General features: G+C 37.6%; 2 protein-coding genes across 5 annotated transcripts in view; both read left to right on the top strand.

Moving 5' to 3' along the window:
- Positions 1 to 8,391, top strand: part of LOC144004690 (integrin beta-3-like) — a 32,850-nt gene extending 24,459 nt beyond the window's left edge. For both annotated transcript variants that reach the window (XM_077502104.1, XM_077502105.1), the window contains 6 exons: positions 204 to 636; positions 4,247 to 4,469; positions 4,547 to 4,647; positions 4,715 to 4,834; positions 6,394 to 6,560; positions 8,069 to 8,391. In XM_077502104.1, the coding sequence (XP_077358230.1) occupies positions 204 to 636; positions 4,247 to 4,469; positions 4,547 to 4,647; positions 4,715 to 4,834; positions 6,394 to 6,560; positions 8,069 to 8,137 (1,113 nt within the window). In that variant the 3' untranslated portion in view covers positions 8,138 to 8,391. The remainder of the gene's footprint in view (positions 1 to 203; positions 637 to 4,246; positions 4,470 to 4,546; positions 4,648 to 4,714; positions 4,835 to 6,393; positions 6,561 to 8,068) is intronic.
- Positions 8,392 to 9,577: 1,186 nt separating this feature from the next.
- LOC144004691 (serine/threonine-protein kinase tousled-like 2) lies at positions 9,578 to 20,806 on the top strand. Of its 3 annotated transcripts, XM_077502108.1 has the most exons (22): positions 9,578 to 9,727; positions 9,811 to 9,917; positions 10,883 to 10,977; positions 11,266 to 11,331; positions 11,791 to 11,860; positions 12,933 to 12,970; positions 13,094 to 13,189; positions 14,231 to 14,338; positions 14,634 to 14,726; positions 14,789 to 14,899; positions 15,526 to 15,662; positions 15,744 to 15,896; positions 16,509 to 16,575; positions 16,770 to 16,867; positions 16,943 to 17,024; positions 17,114 to 17,205; positions 17,453 to 17,542; positions 18,287 to 18,456; positions 18,526 to 18,664; positions 18,739 to 18,850; positions 20,003 to 20,110; positions 20,194 to 20,806. In XM_077502108.1, the coding sequence occupies exons 3-22, from the start codon at positions 10,888 to 10,890 to the stop codon at positions 20,392 to 20,394; spliced, it is 2,121 nt and encodes a 706-aa protein (XP_077358234.1). In that variant the 5' UTR covers positions 9,578 to 9,727; positions 9,811 to 9,917; positions 10,883 to 10,887; the 3' UTR covers positions 20,395 to 20,806. The 3 variants fall into 3 exon arrangements, with proteins under 3 accessions (XP_077358234.1, XP_077358232.1, XP_077358235.1); XM_077502106.1 differs by having other exon boundaries at positions 9,583 to 9,917; XM_077502109.1 differs by lacking the exon at positions 13,094 to 13,189 and having other exon boundaries at positions 9,583 to 9,917.
- The last annotated feature ends 84 nt before the right edge of the window (positions 20,807 to 20,890 follow it).

The raw sequence follows: 20,890 nt of genomic DNA, 5'->3' as shown, positions 1-20,890 counted from the left end.
AACTGTATTTGAGCCTAGCGTTTAAGTTTTAAAAAATGTCCTCTGTAGTGGACACATCATAGCTTAAAAATAAAAACGTTTTTTTCAAAAACGTATTTTGCAGTATTCCAGTTACTTCACAAAGATTGGGGAATATCAAAATAAACATGATTGGTCAATATTTTAAGAACGTTTTTTTTAAAAATGTTATGCTTTTGCGTTAGGTGTCCTTCAGCGTGGAGGCCAGAGCGCGAGCCTGCCCCAAACAGAAGAAAAAGAAGACCTTCGTCATCAAGCCGGTCGGCTTCAAGGACTCGCTCTCCGTCACCGTCACCATCGAATGCGACTGCAAGTGCCAGAACAGAGCGCAACCGAGCAGCCCCAAGTGTCACCACGGCAACGGCACCTTCGAGTGCGGCATCTGCACGTGCCACCCGGGGCGGCTGGGCCCGCACTGCGAGTGCGCCGAGGGCGACTACGGGCCGGCCGAGCAGGACCGCTGCACCGAGTCGGGCGTGTCGGGCGTCTGCAGCGGGCGCGGCGACTGCGTGTGCGGCCAGTGCGTGTGCCACAGCAGCGACTTTGGCAAAGTGTGGGGGAAGCTGTGCGAGTGCGATGACTTCAACTGCCTTCGCTACAAGGGAGAACTCTGCTCTGGTATGTACATGGTTATCATTATCTATCTATCTTTTTGACTTTGAGGTTCATTCTTCACACCTCGGGACAATTTCGAGCAGGGGTGTCCAAACTTTTTTATTTGAGGGCCACATACAGAAAATCAGAAGGATGCAGGGGCCACATAATGTTATGAAGAGAAATTGTGTTTAGTCCTAAAAATTGTACAAATAATTTATTTATGCTTTTACATATTTAGTTATATATATTTTAGTTATATATTTAGTTTAGTTTACGTTTTTTTTTTTTATTTAGTTAGTTTGAATTATTTTTCAGGGTGGTTCTGTTTGTTTTTATTAGTTTTAGTTATTTAACAAATGCTTAGCTTTAGTTTAGTTAATTTCAGTATTAGTTGTAGTTTTTTTTTTTTTAATGTGTATTACTCGTGCGCAAAAAAACACCATGGGCGCGACGTCATTATTCCAGTTTATATCAAAATAAATCTACTAAAAGTCACATTTAAAATCATCCCCAAAGGCTCATGCATTAAATTAATTACCAAAGACTAAAACGAAGGACTTTTTTGCTATAATTATAGTTTTATTTAGTTAGTTTGGTAAACATAAAATGTAGTTTCAGTTAGTTTTCGTTTTTAAAAAAGCATCTTCGTTTTTGTTTTATTTCGTTAACGAAATTGTTTTTTGAATTTTACTTTTTTCGTTAGTTTGAGGTAACTAAAATAACCTTTAATAGCACCTGTGTTTTTGACACCTTCCCTTCTTACTTTGACCATCTCCAAACATTTTTGTTTTTATTTTATTTGAACTGAGTCAAATGCCATTTTTAGCATATGTCGCGGGCCACTAAAAAATGGACGGCGGGCCGCAAATGGCCCCCGGGCCGTAATTTGGACACCACTGATTTAGAGTCTCCACCCAAAGTTGCCAACACCATTAGACCGAAGTGAAAAATACAGACGAACATTCGATATAAATCCTCCTCCATTGAAACAATTTCCACCAAGGGTTAACACTGAATGAACACAGCGTCTTCCAGAATGCACACTCACATGCATCTGCAGTGTGAGTTGGCAGCCGTCATGACCGCATACGGACTTGCCACGCACCTCATCTGGTAAGAATTACAACCAAAAACACGTCTCTTCTAAGCCCGGGACGTGCAGGGCTTCATTCACAATAAACACGTGCTGCACTGTGAGTGAGTTTTATGAGGATTCACGCGCACAGTGTGACTTTTGAAACCTGAAGGTTTCATTTGGGAAGGAACAAAACTGAAGTGTCATTCAGTGAAATGATGTCAGCCGCATGTATGAGTAAGTTAACCAGGGATTTTTTTTTGGTGTTACAACAGATGAACAGTAATTTGCCTTGTTCTACTCATTTCTAACAATCTAATCCGAGAAACAGACAAGACATCGAGAAATTGTATTTAACAATGTACACAGTTTACCAGTTACCAGTCTACTCTGGAAGATGTTCACCGTCAAGCCAGCTATAGCTATCAGTGATGCTGGGTCAGGGTCTGCAACTTGCGGCTCTGGATCCACATGTGGCTCTTTAGGCTCTCTCCTGTAAATTAAAAAAAAAAAAAAAAAAAGACATCCTATTTTTACATCCTATTTTAAAATTTTGTAGATAAAATATTCTTCAAATGAATTAATAAAATGTCCAAAATGTGACCATAAAATGTCAGAAAGGAAAGAGCAGAAATTAATTATGAAACGACGAGATTCACCCTCTCAAGCTTTGCTCTTTCCCTATATCTCATTAGCTGTCCTTTCAAAATAAATGTTAATACAATGTTACAGTTATTATAGTTATTTAAAAACATTAGTCAATGAAAGAATTTATCGTAAAATTATACATTTTTACTATTTATTTTCTCAGTAATTTAAAATGTTTTTTCACATTTTTTTCCCCAGAGTTTTAAAGTTGCATTTTACAGTTTATTCTCTTAAATAGCAGGCAAATATTTGTGAAATTAAGATTTATTTGTGAACATATTTTAACAATAAATATATGTATTCTTAATGCGGTTTTAATAATGCGGGGTAAAAGAACAGAAATAATGTGTGTTTTCACAGTTACAGTTATTTTACATTCAGTATACAAGATCCTTTTTGAAAATTATTGAAAACTAAATGATATTTTTAAAATTAAGGAAAAATCTGTTCAATAAAATACAATTCTGGGTTTTTTTTTTACAGTGCAAAATATGTACACAAAATTTCCCCCCAAAAAAAGTCAGAAAATTCCATAAAATGCCAGAAATAGCCATTAAATGCCCAAAAAGGCAGAAGAGATGCAGAAAATTACCATATGTCCATAAAATTGCTAAAAAAATGTCAGAAATTTGACAAAGGCAGAAAAGTCTAAAAATGTGTGAAGAAGGAAGTATGTAAGCATAAAAAAATTACCCTCCCCCCCCCAAAAAAAAAAACAAATCCAAAAACAGATGATGGAAGGTCGAAGAAAATGAATCTCAAAGTATTGGATGCTGTATATTTTTTCTGTTATGGTGCAGCTCTAATTATCTCTTGGGACTTTAGCACATTAGACTAACCCTAACACACAATCTTCAAATGTTATGCGGCTCCAGAAGAAAGTTTTTTTTGTTATTAATTTGGCTCTAAAATGGCTCATTTTGACACTAAAGGTTGCTGACCCCTGTGCTAGCTGTTCCTCTGCTAACATGACGCCAGCATCTTTGGGCGTTAGAGAGAGCAAAAAATACACTGATTGGTACGAATAGGTGCGTTTTTCAGGAAATAGCTCATAGTTAGTCTGTGTATTTGCAAATGTTGAACTGTATGTTCTTTTTTCGTACATGATTAAGACATGGAAAAACACTTCTAAGGACTAGTTTTTTTGAGCAGTAACTCTTCCATTCGCATACCTCATCTTAACATCTCAATGGTATGTATAGCCTTGCTCCCCAGAGCCTACAAACGCACTACGTATTCCCCCAAGTGGACAGATCAACATGAAAATACCTTTGTGCTTACTCATGGGCCTGACGTGGTGTAATGATGCTAAAAATAAAACCATGTTTGGTCTGAAAAAAAAAGGGGGCCGAGTGGGAGAATTTTGTGGAACTCTTGCCTTAAAAGTCTGAAGAAGAGGAAGCATCTTGACTGCGGTGGAGTGGTGATTATTACACATCGTTGTTTGATGGTGAATGTGGCTGCAATGATTTGTGCACTGTCACTCTATTGTTTGAATGGAGACAGATGGGAAAAAACATGGCAAAAATTAAAGCTGACCAGAGCCACAGATGATGTTTTTCGAGGTCTTCAACATGAAAAGACAAAAAAATTCAAATTGTAGCCTTTGGTAATCATTTATGAGAAATGCTGGGATGACATGAAAGGAGTGTTCCTTTCATATGTGACACATATGCATTTTCCCCACACAGTTTAATAGCATGTTGCAACATGCTTTTGTCAGTATACCCCAGAGAGCTAAAATAAAATTTTGGAGTAAATAACGATCGTTAAATGAAACTGAACTACACTTTTACAGTCACTAGACTCTAGTGACTGTAAAAGTGTAGTTCAGTTTCATTTAACTAGTGACTAGAGGGAGCCCTTCAAGAACAAGTGGCCTTTCGACTACTCTCCTTCTCCTCCCAGGTCACGGCGTGTGCAACTGCGGCTTCTGCCAGTGCGCCCCCGACTGGCAGGGGGAGAACTGCAACTGCTCCACACGTACCGACACCTGCATGTCGCACCTGGGCTTGCTGTGCAGCGGGCGCGGCCAGTGCGCGTGCGGCGCCTGCGAGTGCACCCAGCCGGGCGCCTACGGGCCCACCTGCGACAAGTGCCCCACCTGCCCTGACGCGTGCACCATGAAGAAGTACACAGGGGCATTTCTCAATCAATTTGGGCATCTACTCGGAATGTACTCATTTTGTGTTTTTTTTCTAACGTCAGGGAATGTGTGGAGTGTAAACATTTCAAGAGAGGTCAACTGTTTGAAGACAACAGCTGCGCTCGCATCTGCAAGGACGAAATCGTGCTGATGGAGGAATTAGGTGAGGCACCTGGTTGGTAAAATAAATAAAAGTAATTTAATAGCTAAACATGCGACATTTTTACTAGTGCTTCATGATACAAACGCGGTGAACTGCACCTACAAGGACGAGGACGACTGCGTGCAACGTTTCCAGTACTACGAGGATACCAGCGGAAAATCTATTTTGTTTGTCGTCAAGGAGCCAGGTAACAGTGCCATTCATTGAAAAAAAAATGTAATAGGTCATTGTTTCATTAATTAGCCTGCCTTTTCCTTACAGTCAGTGGAGATGTCAGGATATGGAAGCCCATTCCGATCAGTAAAAAAAATAAATAATTTTTTTTTTTTAAATAATTAAAAAAATTATCTATATATATATATTTTTTTTTACTTATCACGAATTAATCACTTCATTAAAAAGGCTTTTTATCAATATGTTTTGCCTGCCAAATTTGAAGCGCGCAGCTGTTATGTTTTAATATGAGGACGTCTTCAATATTATTTTTTTTTGATTCACTGCACACTCATCCTCCTTAATTCCTTGCATGATTTAAAATTTAAATAGAAAAAATGTCACCAGTAGTTTGACATGAATAAATACTCTGAATGCTACTCAATTATTTTCAGTTACTAATTTATAAATATTTGTTTTAAAACTGCTGGATTAAATTAATAGAAATCCAAACAATAAGTATGCCGTATTATTACTATATAAAATAAATTACATTTGTAAATATTACCTTTTTTTAAAACAATAGAAACAAGGTTTTATCACAAAATAACTATATATAAATTGTATTACGTTACAGCTAATTTATGTTTTTAAGTTATCCAGACCCAAAAACTAGTATAGTTTTATTTAATCAAAAATTATTAGAACAAATTACTCATAAATGCTTACAATGTTACACCAACTTCAAAAAGTTAATTTAGTCATAGTTTTTGAAAAATTTTGAGTATTGTGTACTTAACCTATTTGATTATTTTGAATGTTCATGTTTACAGTGTATAGAAAATTAATTGAGGGGCAATTTAGCTAATGACATTACAACTGAACATTATTATGACTGTACAGTCTTTTTTTCTTTTTTTTTTTTATTAGATTATACCTCATTAAGTGTCTTATAACTTTGATCACTATACCTTTTAGTCTTCTTTCAAGTCATCGGCTTGTTGGGTGGTGATGGAGAAGGGAAGGTGGTCGTTTAACGGGCCCCAAATTGCCCGGAGAGAAAGTCTGTCCCGGGGTCTTTTGCTTCTAATGAATGCGTGCGTCTAATTTAGACTGCACATTTGTAGCGGGGTAAATACGGCAAAGTTTACCTTGAACACGTTTTGCGCCCCGCCGAGGCAAAGTGGGTCGTAAAACATCCCGGCCCAGCTCCTGTGGGACCCGCTGACTCTACATTAACAGAGCTAGGTAAGCAAAATGAAGTGCTAAACAGACAGGAAAGTGAGAAAATTGAGTTCAGGTTATATAAACACTCCAAAAAGCGTTACAAGATTTGGAATATAGATTTAATGAGCACGTTATATGCATCAGAACGCTCAATAGGAAGAAAGCGCAAAAATAAAAGCACACGCAAGAGAAGGAAGTGGAGCTTTGATGTCACTTTTAAAAGGTGGCCTCTCCCCAAGGGCACCCTGCACTTCGCAATATTAGCAGAAAAAAAAGCAACAAAGTGGTCCAATGAGAGCTTATTCTGTAGACATTGTTAGAGTCATTTAAACATTTTTTTCTACAATCAAGTAATCTTGCCCTCAGATTGTCCCGAGGGTCCGGACGTTTTGGTGGTGCTGCTCTCGGTGGCGGGGGCCATCTTGTTCCTGGGCTTGGCGGCGCTGCTCATCTGGAAGTTGCTGATCACCATTCACGACAGGCGGGAGTTTGCCAAATTTGAGGAAGAGCGCGCGCGAGCCAAGTGGGACACGGTGGGTGGAATTGGAATGTCCTGATGTTCAATCAGTTGCAATGGAGTCCTATGCGTTGTTCATTAACTGCAGAAAGGGTTAAAGGATATGGAAGAGCCCATTCACTTGAATAAAAAAAAAAAAAACTCCTGTTTTTTGTGGGTTTTTTACTTTTTTATTTTCTGTTTTTCTGAATATTTTTTTCTGTTTTACTGATTTTTTTTCTGAAAAACTGGGAATATTTTCAGAAAACAAAAGACGACAAAATTACTCAGAAAAACATGAAAAATATTTAAAAAAAAAACAGGGAAAAATATTTTTTTTTTAAATAGAGGAAAAAAAGCGCACCAGCTTCTGTTTTTCAGAATATTTTTCCCATTTTTTCTTAATATTTTTTTCCTGTTTTTCTGAGTAATTCTTCAACTAGATTTTCTGAATATTTTTCCCCTGTTTTTTTTTTTTTTTTTTTTAATGACAGAAATAAATATTCAGAAAAACAGGAGAAAAATATTTTAAAAAATAGAAAAGAAAAAAGCGCACCAGCTTCTGTTTTTCAGAATATTTTTTCCCCATGTTTTTCTTAATATATATTTTTTCCTGTTGTTCCTGAGTAATTCTTCAACCTGATTTTCTGAATATTTTTTCCCCTGTTTTTTGGATATTTTTTTTATGACAGAATTTTTTTTTTCAGAAAACCAGAAAATATTTAAAAATAAATAAATAAAATAAAATACACAAATGACAAAGCTCCCCCAAAAATTTGTCAGAAAAATTTGTTTTTTTTTTGTGTTTTTTGTTTTTTTAAGTGAATGCAATATGCTTCCGTAATAGGAGGCATAATGTTATGGATTATTTTCCTTCCCCATTCAACATGCGTAAGCTTGCTGACGACATAGACAATGACAGGATGGATGTTTTGATCTAATGTTAGCATATAATAAGCAAATGGTGGACTTTCACTTAGCAAGTCAGTCACAGGGAGAATAAAAGCAGCAAAATATTGGCTTTAAGATTTCGCTATGGTGTAAATGGTGCTTATGGGGGCCACACGCACATGCTTCATCTTGGTGTCTTTTTATTATTTGCGTGGCCTGCTGTGAGCCCCAACACTACAAAAGGTAGCTAGCGGAAGGCTGAAGTGGCTTTTCCTGGTAATTGGCTGCTGTGCGGCGCACCCACCAAACCGCAACAATTCATTTCACGGCGCTCTGACCGACCAATCAGAGGACAGCAAATGATATCATTGAGGGCCTGCACTTGGAGGACAAATTAAAATCAGATTTATTTTAACAGTCTCATTGCAAATATAGTTAAAGTTGCATCAGCCAGCACGACTGATTGTGAAGGCCTTGGGCAGATTACATTGACGTGGCAACAAATGAAGCTGAAATCTGATTGGTTGGTCCAAAAAAAAAGAAAAAAAAAGAGAAAAAAAAGAAACTTGCGCTGGAAGAGGCGCAAGAGAAACGCATCGAAATTAGTAGAATGAACTGTTTGTAAATTAATACATGTGTATATTTCACTTCCAGGGACACAATCCTCTTTATAAAGGGGCCACGTCCACCTTCACAAACATCACATACAGAGGAAAAGACTGACGCTGGCTGAAAACATTTCAAGGTTGAAACGGACTTCCGCTGTGGGAAGGCACAGAATCATGTGCAGGTCTCTACTGTCACAAAGCAATAAATAATAAGAATGATTGTTATTTTGTAAATATGTAGAAATGACTGTGTGGCTCTTGATCAAGGATTTGTCACAAAACGAACCTCTGGCTTTAATAAATGTTGTTGATGATTTACACATTGAAAGTTCATTAAATATATATACATCCTATACTGTACAGCTGTGATTTCCAACTAGTGTGCTGTGAAAAATCATCAGCTGTGCAGTGGGAAATTATCCAATTCCACTTAAATGGTAAAAAAAAAAAAGATTTATTTGTAAATAATGTAACTTTGTTTGTTCATCTAGCTATGACAGAAACATACAGTGACAGACAGAAGAATTAAATCCTCTTGCATTAAATGAAAAAGGGTACATATTTGACCTGTGTACACACTTTTTTGTGACATTTCTGTCTGGTGGTGCACTGCAACATTTTTGTAAAATAAAATATGTGCCTTGGGTCAATAAAGGTTAGGAAACACTGGATACACTATATCGTTAACCTGATAGCATAATTTTTTTTAAATATATTTTTAAAAAATGGGGGGGGGGTGAACATTGCAGAATATCATCACGGACACACAAGGGGAAATAAAAGCGATATTTAACAAGCACATTAGCGTTTTTTCTTTTTTTTTATACGTTACTCTACTGCCACCTCCTGGCCATTGGGTGCAACTGCACCGTCGTCAGGTTACAGCGTTGCTCCTTGGCTGTTGGAAAAACGTCAATAATTCATGCGTTGTTGTTGTTTTTTTAATACAGTACTGTGAAGTAATTATAACAACTATTGATTAACTTATTTTTGTACATTTGTCACATTTAAATTATATGTATTTTTTACGATTGTTTTTCTTTTCTCTTTTTTTACATTTCGAATTTACCTTCAGGGATTAAAATAATGTTTGTTATATAATTAAGTTAAAGCAAAAAGTCAGTTTCAGCTTTTTCGATGCATTTATTATTATTATTATTTTTTTTGATTATTATTATTATTATTATTTTGGTGATTGGTGCAAAAAAGAAAAAAAGTGAGGACTGATTAAGCAATGGACATTTCTATTCGCAAATAATAAGCCTACTTTTCGTGGGTCCGATTTTGTAAAAGGTGAGTAAAAGTCCAAAGTTGAGTCATTATTTGTTTAAGATTACTTTCTCCGTGATCAGTAGAAAACCAGAGAGAAGCACCATCCCCAAAGCTCCCCAGAAAGTTCAGCATCGACTCACTCAGCGGGGTTGAGCCACTCGGGACCGACCTGGACTTCACTCCTTGCAGACGACTTTAAATTTACGATACAGGGGAAATTCAAACCACGTTGCGGGGATGTGACAGGGACCACCAAAGAAGAGAAAGTGGGGGGGGGGGCAGGGCCATCAATGGTGGGGGGGTGGGGGTGCTCCGGACAGACAAGTCTTCACCCGTGCTGAGGCACCTAGAAGCGGAGGAAACCCCGAGGATCACGGCCTCTTGCCCGGATGACACCGGCGGCCACCGGCCACCGGCCACACTGCACCTCTCAGTTAGCGCCCGCTAAGCTAACCAATACCTTCCAAGGACTGGGAATAAACGTAGCAAATGGCTTGTTGGATTTCTTCATTGCAGCGGGTGTGCGGGACTTGCTAGAGTTTCTTTTCACCGCCGGATGGACGCCGCGGAGTCGCTCTGCTGCGGGCCGTGATTGACAGTTTAAAGAGCTAAAGGCTCCCCAGGTGAGACCAACTGGACGGCTAATGCTAACATGGACTAGTTACGGGTTAGCTCGATAAAACATCGTCATGATATTAAACAGTGACTTTTATACACATGGACTCTACGAACACCCTTGAAACTTTTTGCCAAGTGCTCGGCAATTCTCAGACACTTTTTTTTTTTTTTTCCCAATTTGTTGTCAATATCTTAGATGTAAATTAGCATGCTAAATTTCGTAACTGTATACAGTAGTACTGTACAGCAAGTGGCTAATGTTTGCCGAAGCAAGTTTGTCATCCGTGTCACGATGTTTTCTGTTAATATAAAACAATATGAGTAATGAAAAACTAGGTTTAGTTGTTTTATTAAAGTTTGAGGATATGTCTCACAAGTTTCTGGTTAGCTGGGTCATAATTAGTCGTCGACTGATTAAATGTCACTCAGTACACACACCAGCCGATTTGTCGACAACCAATGTTTCATTCTGTAATCATTAGTTCATCTAATGTTCATTGAAGGCGAATTTATAACGTCAAGTGGACGTAAGTAAATAAATAATACACCCCTGTTCAAATGTCAGGTTATTGTGATATATTCCATCACTAATGTGACCTATCACCTGTATGACTCAGTGGGAAAAAAATAAATAAAATCTTTTCACTGAGATAATGCAGTTGCACAAGTGTGCACTGTGCAGTCATGTTAAATGGAAGCCAGCACACACCATCTAAAGTGCCTCTGATTAACTCCAAATAGCCGAAAGTTCAACAGTGCGTCAGCTTTTCCTGTCATTTGAACAGGGGTGTGTAGACTTTTTGTATCTCGTGTAGACAGAAATGTTCAATTATTTTACACTGTTAGAGTAGTCGCGACCCCCCCCCCCCCCCCCCCCCAAAAAAAATAGTGAACAAAGACCTTTTCTTTTTGATGCAGCCTAATTGACAACATGCACATTAAATTGTTTGTTTCGGCTTCCGTTCTCAAGGCACGATGGATGGACTTCACAGCCAGGCTTTAAGCTTGGACCCTCGCAGGCAGGAATTGCTTGAAGCTCGCTTCACTGGAGTCGGCGTCACCAAGGTCAGAAGTCTCAATCCCCCCGACATTCTCAAGCTAAAGATGCCTCAAAACTCCCCTGTTAAACATTTAAAACACCTCTATCTAAGCACCAACTCCACAAGTATGTTTCTCATATTTTGGCTTGTTTTTTTTTGTTTTTTTTTATTCTCAATACACAAGACGGACGCAATGAAGCCACTTATAGAAGCTCAACTCCAGCAACTAGAATAGCACACATCTGTTATGTCCTAACTATAAGTAGCAGATGACTGATGGATCTACTGTCTTGTCCTGTGTTCTGCTTTCCAGATCAACAGTGAATCATCCAGCCAGTCTCTTTGCAGCGTTGGGTCTCTTAGCGACAAGGAAGTAGAGGTTGGTTGGGCTGTAGGATCGCAGACTATGTCACTTTCAGATGGACAATAAGTCTCTTATTCGTCTGTGGTAAATTAGATATGATGACTGTGTTGTTTAGGTGCACGTGGACAATCCAGTGAGAGTCACAGTATACAAAAATGGTTTGCTAGTCATCAGGATTACATAACCCATTGCCATATTACTACTATGGAGATTATTTTTTTCGTCAGATGGTGTTTCAGTACAGTAGCTTGTAACATATTGAAAGCGTGACTTTTAATGCCCATTACCGGTTTATTCTGCAAGTAAAGTTAATGTTAAGCAATTTGTGTGCATTTCTGTCTGTGTGAGTGTGCGTGATGTTGTCCATATTGGGTCTTAGAGCACAATCTCCCACCTGATTTTACGTGTGAAACATGTATGATCCAACAGACCCAGCACAAATGTAACAAATGTCTTGCCAATGTTTGTTTTCAGCCACCGGAGAAGAAGGCCGAGCAGAGAAGCAGGAAGAGAAAAGTGGACGTGTGTGACACCAACAGTCAAGGTAAATCCAATCTGCGAGTAAAATAATAATACTCAAATACAGTGTGGCCAATATATGGCCGGTAGGCACCAGTTCGTTCTTTAATCCGGTTAATTATTATTATTATTATTATTATTATTATTATTATTATTATTATTTTAAATAAAAGATATACATGACAACTCCATTTTACTCTTAATTTTATTTTTTAATTAGATAATTCAAAAATTATACTTACATAAATAAATGTGTATGAATTATACGTTTTTGGTTCATTTAAAATTAAATATTTTGGTTAAAATGCAAAATAGTTTTATTATATTAAATAATTGGCTAATTTGTTGTAAATTAATTAGTTATACATAATGAAATAAAAATGAACATGAATTATTTTGTTGTGCTTTTTTATTTACGTAATATACAAAATGTATCATTTTAATTTTTGACTAACTGTATTTATAGAGCACTTAAAAAAACTGTAAATATATTCATTGTAAATAACACCCAAAATTTGTATTAATTTTTTATTTTTTTTTGTAAATTAAAAATATTAGTAAAATATACAATTACAACTCCATTTTACTCTTAATTTTATTTTTTAATTAGATAATTTAAAATTATACTTGCATAAATAAATGTGTATGAATTATACATTTTTGGTTAATTTAATATTAAATATTTTGGTTAAAATAGAAAATAGTTTTATTATTATATTAAATAGTTGGCTAATTTGTTGTAAATGAATTAGTTATACATAATGACAAAAATGAACATGAATTATGTTGTGGTGCATTTTTATTTACGTAATTAAATTACGTAAATTAAGATGAATCATTTTATTTTTCGACTAACTGTATTTATAGAGCACATAAAAAAAACTAATTATATTCATTGTAAATAACAGCCAAAAATTGTATAAATTATTTTAAATGAACAATTAAATAAAAAAATAAAAAAGCGATTTTATATAAGTGACTAATCCACTACAGATACATTCATCATAAACAATACAAAAATAACAAAAAAAAAAAGCATGAATTATTATTTACTACTGCCCAAACGCTTTCTCCACTATTTCTTGTTTCCCCTGCAGGAAAGGGACGAGGACAAAAGACGAGTGATTATTTTGAGGTGAGCACAAATACGGGTCTCACCATTCAAACGTAACTTACATTTTCTCATTTCAACACTTCCTGTCTTCTTTCTCTTTTTATTTCTTTCTGACTTGAAAATCCGCACCCACTGCGCGGCCAGTTTGCCGGCAGCAGCGGTTCCGGCACCAGTCCGGCCCGCGGCGTCCCCGTGCTGGTGCGCTGCTGCTCTTCTCAGCACTCACTGTCTTATCCCTCGGTGAGACTCGGTTCCACCCCCCTCGGATCGCTAGCGCTGATAAACTGAACTCCTTGCGGTCATACGGAAGATGGCTTAAGATATTCACGGTTGCGCCATGCCATTTCAAAAAAAAAAAAAAAGATTATTTCCTGTAGGGCTGGACAATTAGTTGATTATATTGTTTTATTCAAATTAAAGATGTATTTTTCTTTTTTCTTTAACCTAGCGAACAGAGATGAGATACCTTACAAAAGCAAAGTTGGTGTTGCCAATTCAGCAATTTGGTTGCTACCATTAGCCACTTTTCCAACTTCTTCTCCAACATGAGAAAAGACCGTGAGTGAGCTGCCATCAACCAGTCGAGTCATGCTATTTAGTCCACAAAAAGAAAAAGAAAAAAAAATGTTGTTCCAAGAGGAGCACTTATTTTTTCTTCTCAGTAAAAATAAATAAATAAATTATTCATTCTGTGTATATTGTTGCAAGTGAATGCAGAACAAAAAACCTGCTAAAAAAAACAAAAACAAAAAAACAAACAGTTTCAAAGCTCGTTTGAAAGTAAATCCCTTCAGGGAAAAAAATGAAAAAGTTGAAACTTAGTTCGAATAACGTCATTGTCATTTGTTATTTCTTTAAGAAAAGGAGAGCACAATTATTAAAATTGGATATTTACTTTCACAATCTTATATTTTTATGTCAGTCACAATTTTTTTTGTTTCTGTATGAATAAAAGCTACAGTCACATTCCATTCCATATCCTTTTTTTTTCTTCACTTTTTATACACTGTAGACATGTTTAAAAAATAATTAGTGCCAGTTTGTACACAGAATAATGATGCAAAATGATGACTTAATCAAAAATGTTTCTTATACTTCCCATCTCTAATTTACACTCATCTACTTGGTATGCAGGTATTATCTCCTGTAACACTCATCTTTTCCATAGTATTTGTCAATTGTAAAATATTGCAAAAATATTTTTTGAAGCAATATTTTAAATTATAATTTCTTTCTCATCCATCGCCTTTTATTAATATTTTCCGTCTGTGTGTTTTCTAGTTCCAGCAGAGCAGTCCTTCATCAGCAGGTTCGGTCCAGACCGACTCATCGTCGTGCAGCTCGATCAAGATGGCCCCCGCGCACTTTTGCTCCCACAAAGCCACCCAGGTAACAAGACGACATCGCCCTGTCGCATTTTCGCCCACAAATATGCCATGACATTGCTTAATTGAGTCCAGAATTTGAATTTTCTTCTGATGTGAAGTCTTTATTATGTTATGAGACTACACTCCGTAACAACAGTATGAGAAAACAAATTTGAGCAGAAATACATTCTTCTCACGAACATGTTATGTCGCATTAATATCACCCACCTGACGTGATGAGACCATGTCTAGAATCTAGGACGCCGTGATGACGGAACCGAACGTGACAAACATGTTTTTTGCTGTCCTTGCTAAAGTCTGAGTTGACTCTGCTGAAGCTGACGGCGCTGGAGAGGAGCAAGAACTCCGACTTGGAGAAGAAAGAGGGGCGGATAGATGACCTGTTGAGGGTAAAAAGTAGAGCTGATCGATTTTGGAAAATAATATTAATTCATAGATGACCTTGTTGCAGGCTAACTGCGACCTGCGGCGCCAGGTGGAAGAACAGCAGAAGATGCTGGAGCGCTTCAAGGAGCGCCTCAACAAGTGCGTCACCATGAGCAAGAAGCTCCTCATTGAAAAGGTTTGTGGTGCAAATGAAGTGATGTCTTGACGTATGAGTGGTCCAACTTACAAGTGGCTTAAAGTGGAAGTCAACCTTCAACATTTCTTGACAATAATATGTTATATGCGACCTCACTAGTCTAAAAATGACATTTGTGGAATGAGCTCTGAAGCAAAATCCAGCCATTTTTATCCATTTCAGGGTGCGGCCATTTTGTCACTTGCGGTCGACTGAAGATGACATCACAATTGCTCATACTCAGGCCATGACCAATCACAGCTCACCTGTTTTCTGAAGCTGAGCTGTGATTGGCTGTTGCCCGAGACCTGCGCAACTATGATGTCATCTTTAGTCGACAGTAAGTGGCAAAATGGCTGCCCCCTGAGAGGGATAAAACGGCTGGATTTTGCTGCTTAACTCATATTCCATGAACACAATATCAACCAGAATACCATGTTTAGACCAGTGGGGCTGCATAGAACATATTATTGTCTTTTTTTTTTTTTTTTTGACTTACCTACAAGACCACACAATCTTCAGATACGCCACACTTTGAGTTTGTGAACAAAAAAAAGTATAATTTTTGCCACGTCCGCTAATTTGATCTCTTCTGATGCAGTTTTTTTTTTTTCTCCAAATGTTAGTCAAAGCATGAGAAGAGGACGTGCCGGGACAAAAGCATGCAGGATCGTCTGCGTCTGGGCCACTTCACCACGGTTCGACACGGCGCCTCCTTCACCGAGCAGTGGGCCGACGGAATCGCCTTTCAGAATCTCATCAAGTCAGCGCGCGGCCACCGACGACGCGTTTTCACACGTCAAGCGTAACTTTTCTTACCGATTGTCGTTTGTGCACGTTTCAGGCAACAAGAGCGCATCAACTCGCAGCGTGAGGACATCGAGAGGCAGAGGAAGCTGCTGGGGAAAAGGAAGCCGCCGCCCGTGGCTCCGATGCAGCCGCCCAGCACTGAGCACAACAAACGCAAGAGCAGGAGCAACGGCCAGGAGAATGAAGCGTAAGTTTTAACGGGGAAAAATTCTTGACAATAATATGTTCTTTGCAGCCCCACTAGTCTAAATATGGTATTTTGTTTAATATTGCAGCAAAATCCAGTTTTTTTTTTTTTTTTTTTAATCAGTATCAGAAAGCGGCCATTTTGTCACTCGCTGTCAAGTGAAAATGACATAACAGTGGCTCAAGTGTCAGGTAACAACCAATCACAACTCAGCTTCAGAAAACAGGTGAGCTGTGATTGGTCGTTGCCCTGAGCAACAGTGATGTCATCTTCAGTCGACAGCAAGTGGCAAAATGGCTTCCCCGAGATGGATAAAAATGGCTGGATTTTGCTTCATAACTCATGTTCCACAAATGTAATATTAAACAGAATGTCATGTTTTAGACTAGTGAGGTCACAGATAACATATTATTGTCAAGAAATGTTTAAGGTTGGCTGTGTTGTAATGTAACGTTCCTTTCTTTTAACTTGAAACTTAACATGTCATTGTATACTCAAGTGTATATTGTACCATCGGTGTCGTGAGAGATCATCAGATGTGTCGTGGGAAATTATCAAATCTAATAATTTGTAATACATCATTGACATAATTTTTTTTTTTTGATATTTCAGGCTGTCACTAGCAGAGTATCACGAGCAAGAGGAGATATTCAAACTCCGGATTGGTCATCTAAAAAAGGTAACTTCCTCATGTAAAAAAAAAATATATATATATATATATATATATATATATATTTATTTATTTATTTATTTAATTATTATTATTATTATTATTATTATTATTATTATTATTATTATTATTATTATTATCAAGGTAAAAAAAAAATATGCAAGTCATAAAGCAGCATAATGACATATTTGTGTGTCCTGCAGGAAGAGGCGGAGATCCAGACGGAGCTGGAGCGGTTGGAGCGAGTCCGCAATCTGCACATACGGGAGCTGAAGAGAATTCACAATGAGGACAATTCGCAGTACGTGTCGACCTTCCGAGTTGCTGGCCGTAACATTAGGTACACTTACTAACGCTTAAAGAGGTCTCGCTGTAGATTTAAAGACCACCCGACGCTGAACGACAGATATCTGCTGTTACATCTACTCGGAAGAGGGGGCTTCAGTGAAGTGTACAAGGTTTAGTAACTACTTTACAATTGTTACATTACATTCAATTTTTCTTGCTTAATCTTGATATTGTTCGCTTTTTTTTTTTCCCCCTTCAGGCTTTTGATTTAACAGAGCAAAGATATGTGGCCGTTAAAATCCATCAGCTGAACAAGAGCTGGCGGGAGGAGAAGAAGCAGAATTACCACAAGTGAGTCTAAAGCCGCCATTTTATAGATTTCATACTTGTTATTGGGTGTTTTATTTTTTTTCAACTGCAAAATGTTCTCTAAGCTCAACAGTATTTTGCCTAAACAGTAGTATGGTCCTCACATTACTACCTTCAAAAATGTTGTCCAAGTACCTTTGCAACAAAAAAAAAGGGCAAAATACCAATTACTACTTTGCTATTACTGGTAGTCGATATCTGGGGAAAAAAAAGTTTTTTTTTCTTCCAGGCACGCCTGTCGAGAGTACAGAATCCACAAAGAACTGGATCACCCTCGGATTGTCAAACTGTACGACTACTTCTCGCTCGACACGGACTCGTAAGCGCTTTCACACGTTCATGATTTATTTTTATTTTTTGATTAATTGCTTCATTAAACGTTTATTTCCAACATGCCAAAACCAAAAGAAATAACCAATATAATATAAATATTATCCCACATAGATTGCGGGTCCAAATGGAAAAAAAACAAATCATCCTGCATCATATTTCTCAATTTTTAGCCAATTAACTGATGCGATAATTAGTAGTATGCTTGATTCTGAAAATATTTGTATTATTTATCGGTAGTTATTTGGTGTGATCTTGTCAGCTTCTAGGGATGTAACAATATCCAAATGTCACAATACGATATTATCACGATATGGAGCTCACAATACGATAATTATCCTGATATTGTGGGGAGGTTGGCGATATTTAAAAAAGGTCACAATATTGTCAAAAAATGAGCTCATACTTAAAAAAAACAAAAAAACATCAGTTATGTTTTATTATTATTATTATTATTATGTTATGTTATGTTATGTTGTTAATGCACACACATTGAGTTCCTCCACATGTTGACTGACAATTATTGTATATTTTAAACATAGAAGGGCCAAAACATCCCTAATGAAAATGAAATTGCACGGAAAAAAAAGCCACCAAAGGGTGCTAGAACTGCACAAATGGAAATCAACCTGACGTTTTGAACAGATGCATTTAAATATCGGGAACATGACGACGGCAATATTGTGGCAGTTTTAATATCACGATATCACACTTATCGTTTCATCCCTATCAGCTTCTGCACTGTGCTGGAGTACTGCGAGGGCAACGACCTGGACTTCTACTTGAAGCAAAACAAGCTGATGACAGAGAAGGAGGGCCGCTCCGTCGTCATGCAAATCGTCAACGCGCTCAAGTACCTCAATCAGATCCGCCCGCCCATCATCCACTACGACCTCAAGCCAGGTATTCATGTTAAAGCACGCAGATAAGTTTTTTTTTCTTGCTTCAGCGAGTCATCGTTCACCATTCCAGGCAACATCCTTTTGGTGAACGGCTCCGCTTGCGGCGAGATCAAAATCACCGACTTCGGCCTGTCCAAGATCATGGACGACGACAGCTGCGGTTCATCGGACGGCATCGAGCTGACCTCGCAGGGGGCGGGCACATACTGGTAGTTTGCTTCGACGCGGCACGATGGTGGGAACGCCGTCGTATGTAAATATACGCGTGGCGTGTAACCTCCAGGTACCTTCCTCCGGAGTGCTTCGTGGTCGGCAAAGAGCCTCCGAAGATATCCAACAAAGTCGATGTTTGGTCGCTTGGGGTCATCTTCTATCAGAGCTTATACGGACGCAAGGTAAACAGGAAGTCTGCTGGAATGTTGCCCCAGACCAAGGATGTGGCATTATAAGAAATTCAATTCAAATTTTTATTTCACTCTTTAAAGTAAAAAAATGGAAGGGGACAGAAAGAAATAGAACTTATGTCTGCCCCTGATCAACACACACAAAAAAGAAAATAATCAACACAAAATGAGTGTAACAACACTGCAATAAATTCAAAATTAGATTTTTTGCAGTAATTGTGCTTTTACACATTTTTTTTTAATATACAGATTGACTGAGAAGGTTTTACATTGAAATTAAGTTATTGAATTAAAAGAAAAGATTAAGGATAAAAAAAAAAATAATGAATTTAATTCTGGTAATATCAAAGAAGCTTAATCTCTAAAATGAAGACGCTTTTCTTATGTTAAAAAAATTATTTATTCTTGGAAAAATACAGCATCATCCTGTAATGCTAAAACTTTATATCCAAGTTTGTCTTCTTCATCTCCAAAAATATTATACAACTATGTTCTTCTCCATGTTTTATTTTTTTCATAGTTATGTGTATATAACATCGCCTCTTGTAAAAATATACCTTTACAAATATTTCTTCTCTACATATTCATTCTCATATTGGCACATATTTTGCTGTCTACAAGGTTTATCCTAAAAATGCGACTGTTCTCATAGTTTTATTTTTAATAAAACTATATTCTTGTATTATCATTTTTCTGAAAAAAGTTTATGCTCATAATTAGTTATTAAATGTCATAATGCCATAAAATTCACATTTTCTCTTTAAAATATGACTTTGTTCTTATATGATAAGTGTCTTATGATGAAAATATGCCATATTCTTGTAATTATATAATTTTTTTGTGCTTTCTTTTAATAAGATGCATAGTCTCATAAAATTTAAGATTTTTCTTGTAAAAATAAGTGATCTTTACACATCTTTTGTCTTTAAAAATGACTTGATTGTTGTATTAATAAAAGCGTCTTCTTATAGAAATACATCTCATAAAGTGTAGACTTTCTCTGGAAAATAAAAACATATTTTCACTCTTCTTTCTCCTTTTTAAAAAATGAAGTAAAACATTACTCAAAATTCTAAATGAGCACGTGTCCCGAGGAGCATCCTAAGATGTTCTGATGTACCATTTTTATTTTCTTTCGTCCAGCCATTTGGTCACAACCAATCCCAGCAGGACATCCTCCAAGAGAACACCATCCTCAAAGCTACCGAGGTACAGTTCCCCCCGAAACCCGTCGTCACCCCAGAAGCAAAGGTATGCCACTCAAATGCAGCATTTCCCGACCTTTATTGAACCACACCTTCGGATGCGGTCACTTTTACTTCCTACCTTCACAGACGTTCATCCGCCGCTGCCTCGCTTATCACAAGGAGGACCGCGCGGACGTGCTCCAATTGTCGCGGGAACCTTACCTAATGCCCGCCATCCGAAAGACCCTCGGCGGAGGCGCCGCCGCTGGCGGCAATGCCGGCGCATCGCCCGCCGCCCCTCCTTTCCCCTCCACCTCCAGCTGCTTCGGAAACAGCGCCTCCAACTGAAGTCGCACGTACGCATGCTTCATAAAGCAGTGTCAAGTATTGTGCCTGTCACTGTACGTCGCTGGCATAGATAGATGAACAAAGATTTATTTGTGGACAATTTTTGTGGAATTTCCTGCGACACAGACGTTGCAAAATCGCTGATATGAAGCACTCAAATTCGCACAAGCTTTATTGGGAGTGCGGCTTAAACATTTTTGAAGCAGGCAATGTCATTTCAAGTACTTTTTGGAAGGGCTCCCACTGCAGTGACTGAAGACCAAAGTAAAGAAAGGGGGGCAAATTTAATTATGAAATGGGAAATAATGCTTGCAGGTGGCTTATATGACTGAATGAGTGTTGTGCAGAGAGGAAATATTATCAGCAGAAGTAATTATAGTATGTAACCAATAAAATAAATTTGGTTACCCCATTGTTTTGATACCAGATTGTCTTTAGAATTCTGAAAGATGGCCTGAGAGTGTTGTGCATTCCCCTGAAAAGTTTGAAAATATTC

Source organism: Festucalex cinctus, chromosome 17 (assembly GCF_051991245.1).
Source record: "Festucalex cinctus isolate MCC-2025b chromosome 17, RoL_Fcin_1.0, whole genome shotgun sequence".
Taxonomy (NCBI): Eukaryota; Metazoa; Chordata; class Actinopteri; order Syngnathiformes; family Syngnathidae; genus Festucalex; species Festucalex cinctus.
This window is presented reverse-complemented; position numbering and strand designations above follow the sequence as displayed.

Bases quoted from the DNA above. Each gene is read 5' to 3' on its own strand.
- LOC144004691 (XM_077502108.1), top strand. From the start codon at position 10,888: ATGGATGGACTTCACAGCCAGGCTTTAAGCTTGGACCCTCGCAGGCAG. The intron at 11,861-12,932 runs GTAAATCCAATC...TTTCCCCTGCAG, and splicing joins GTGTGACACCAACAGTCAAG to GAAAGGGACGAGGACAAAAG. The intron at 16,576-16,769 runs GTAACTTCCTCA...TGTGTCCTGCAG, and splicing joins GGATTGGTCATCTAAAAAAG to GAAGAGGCGGAGATCCAGAC.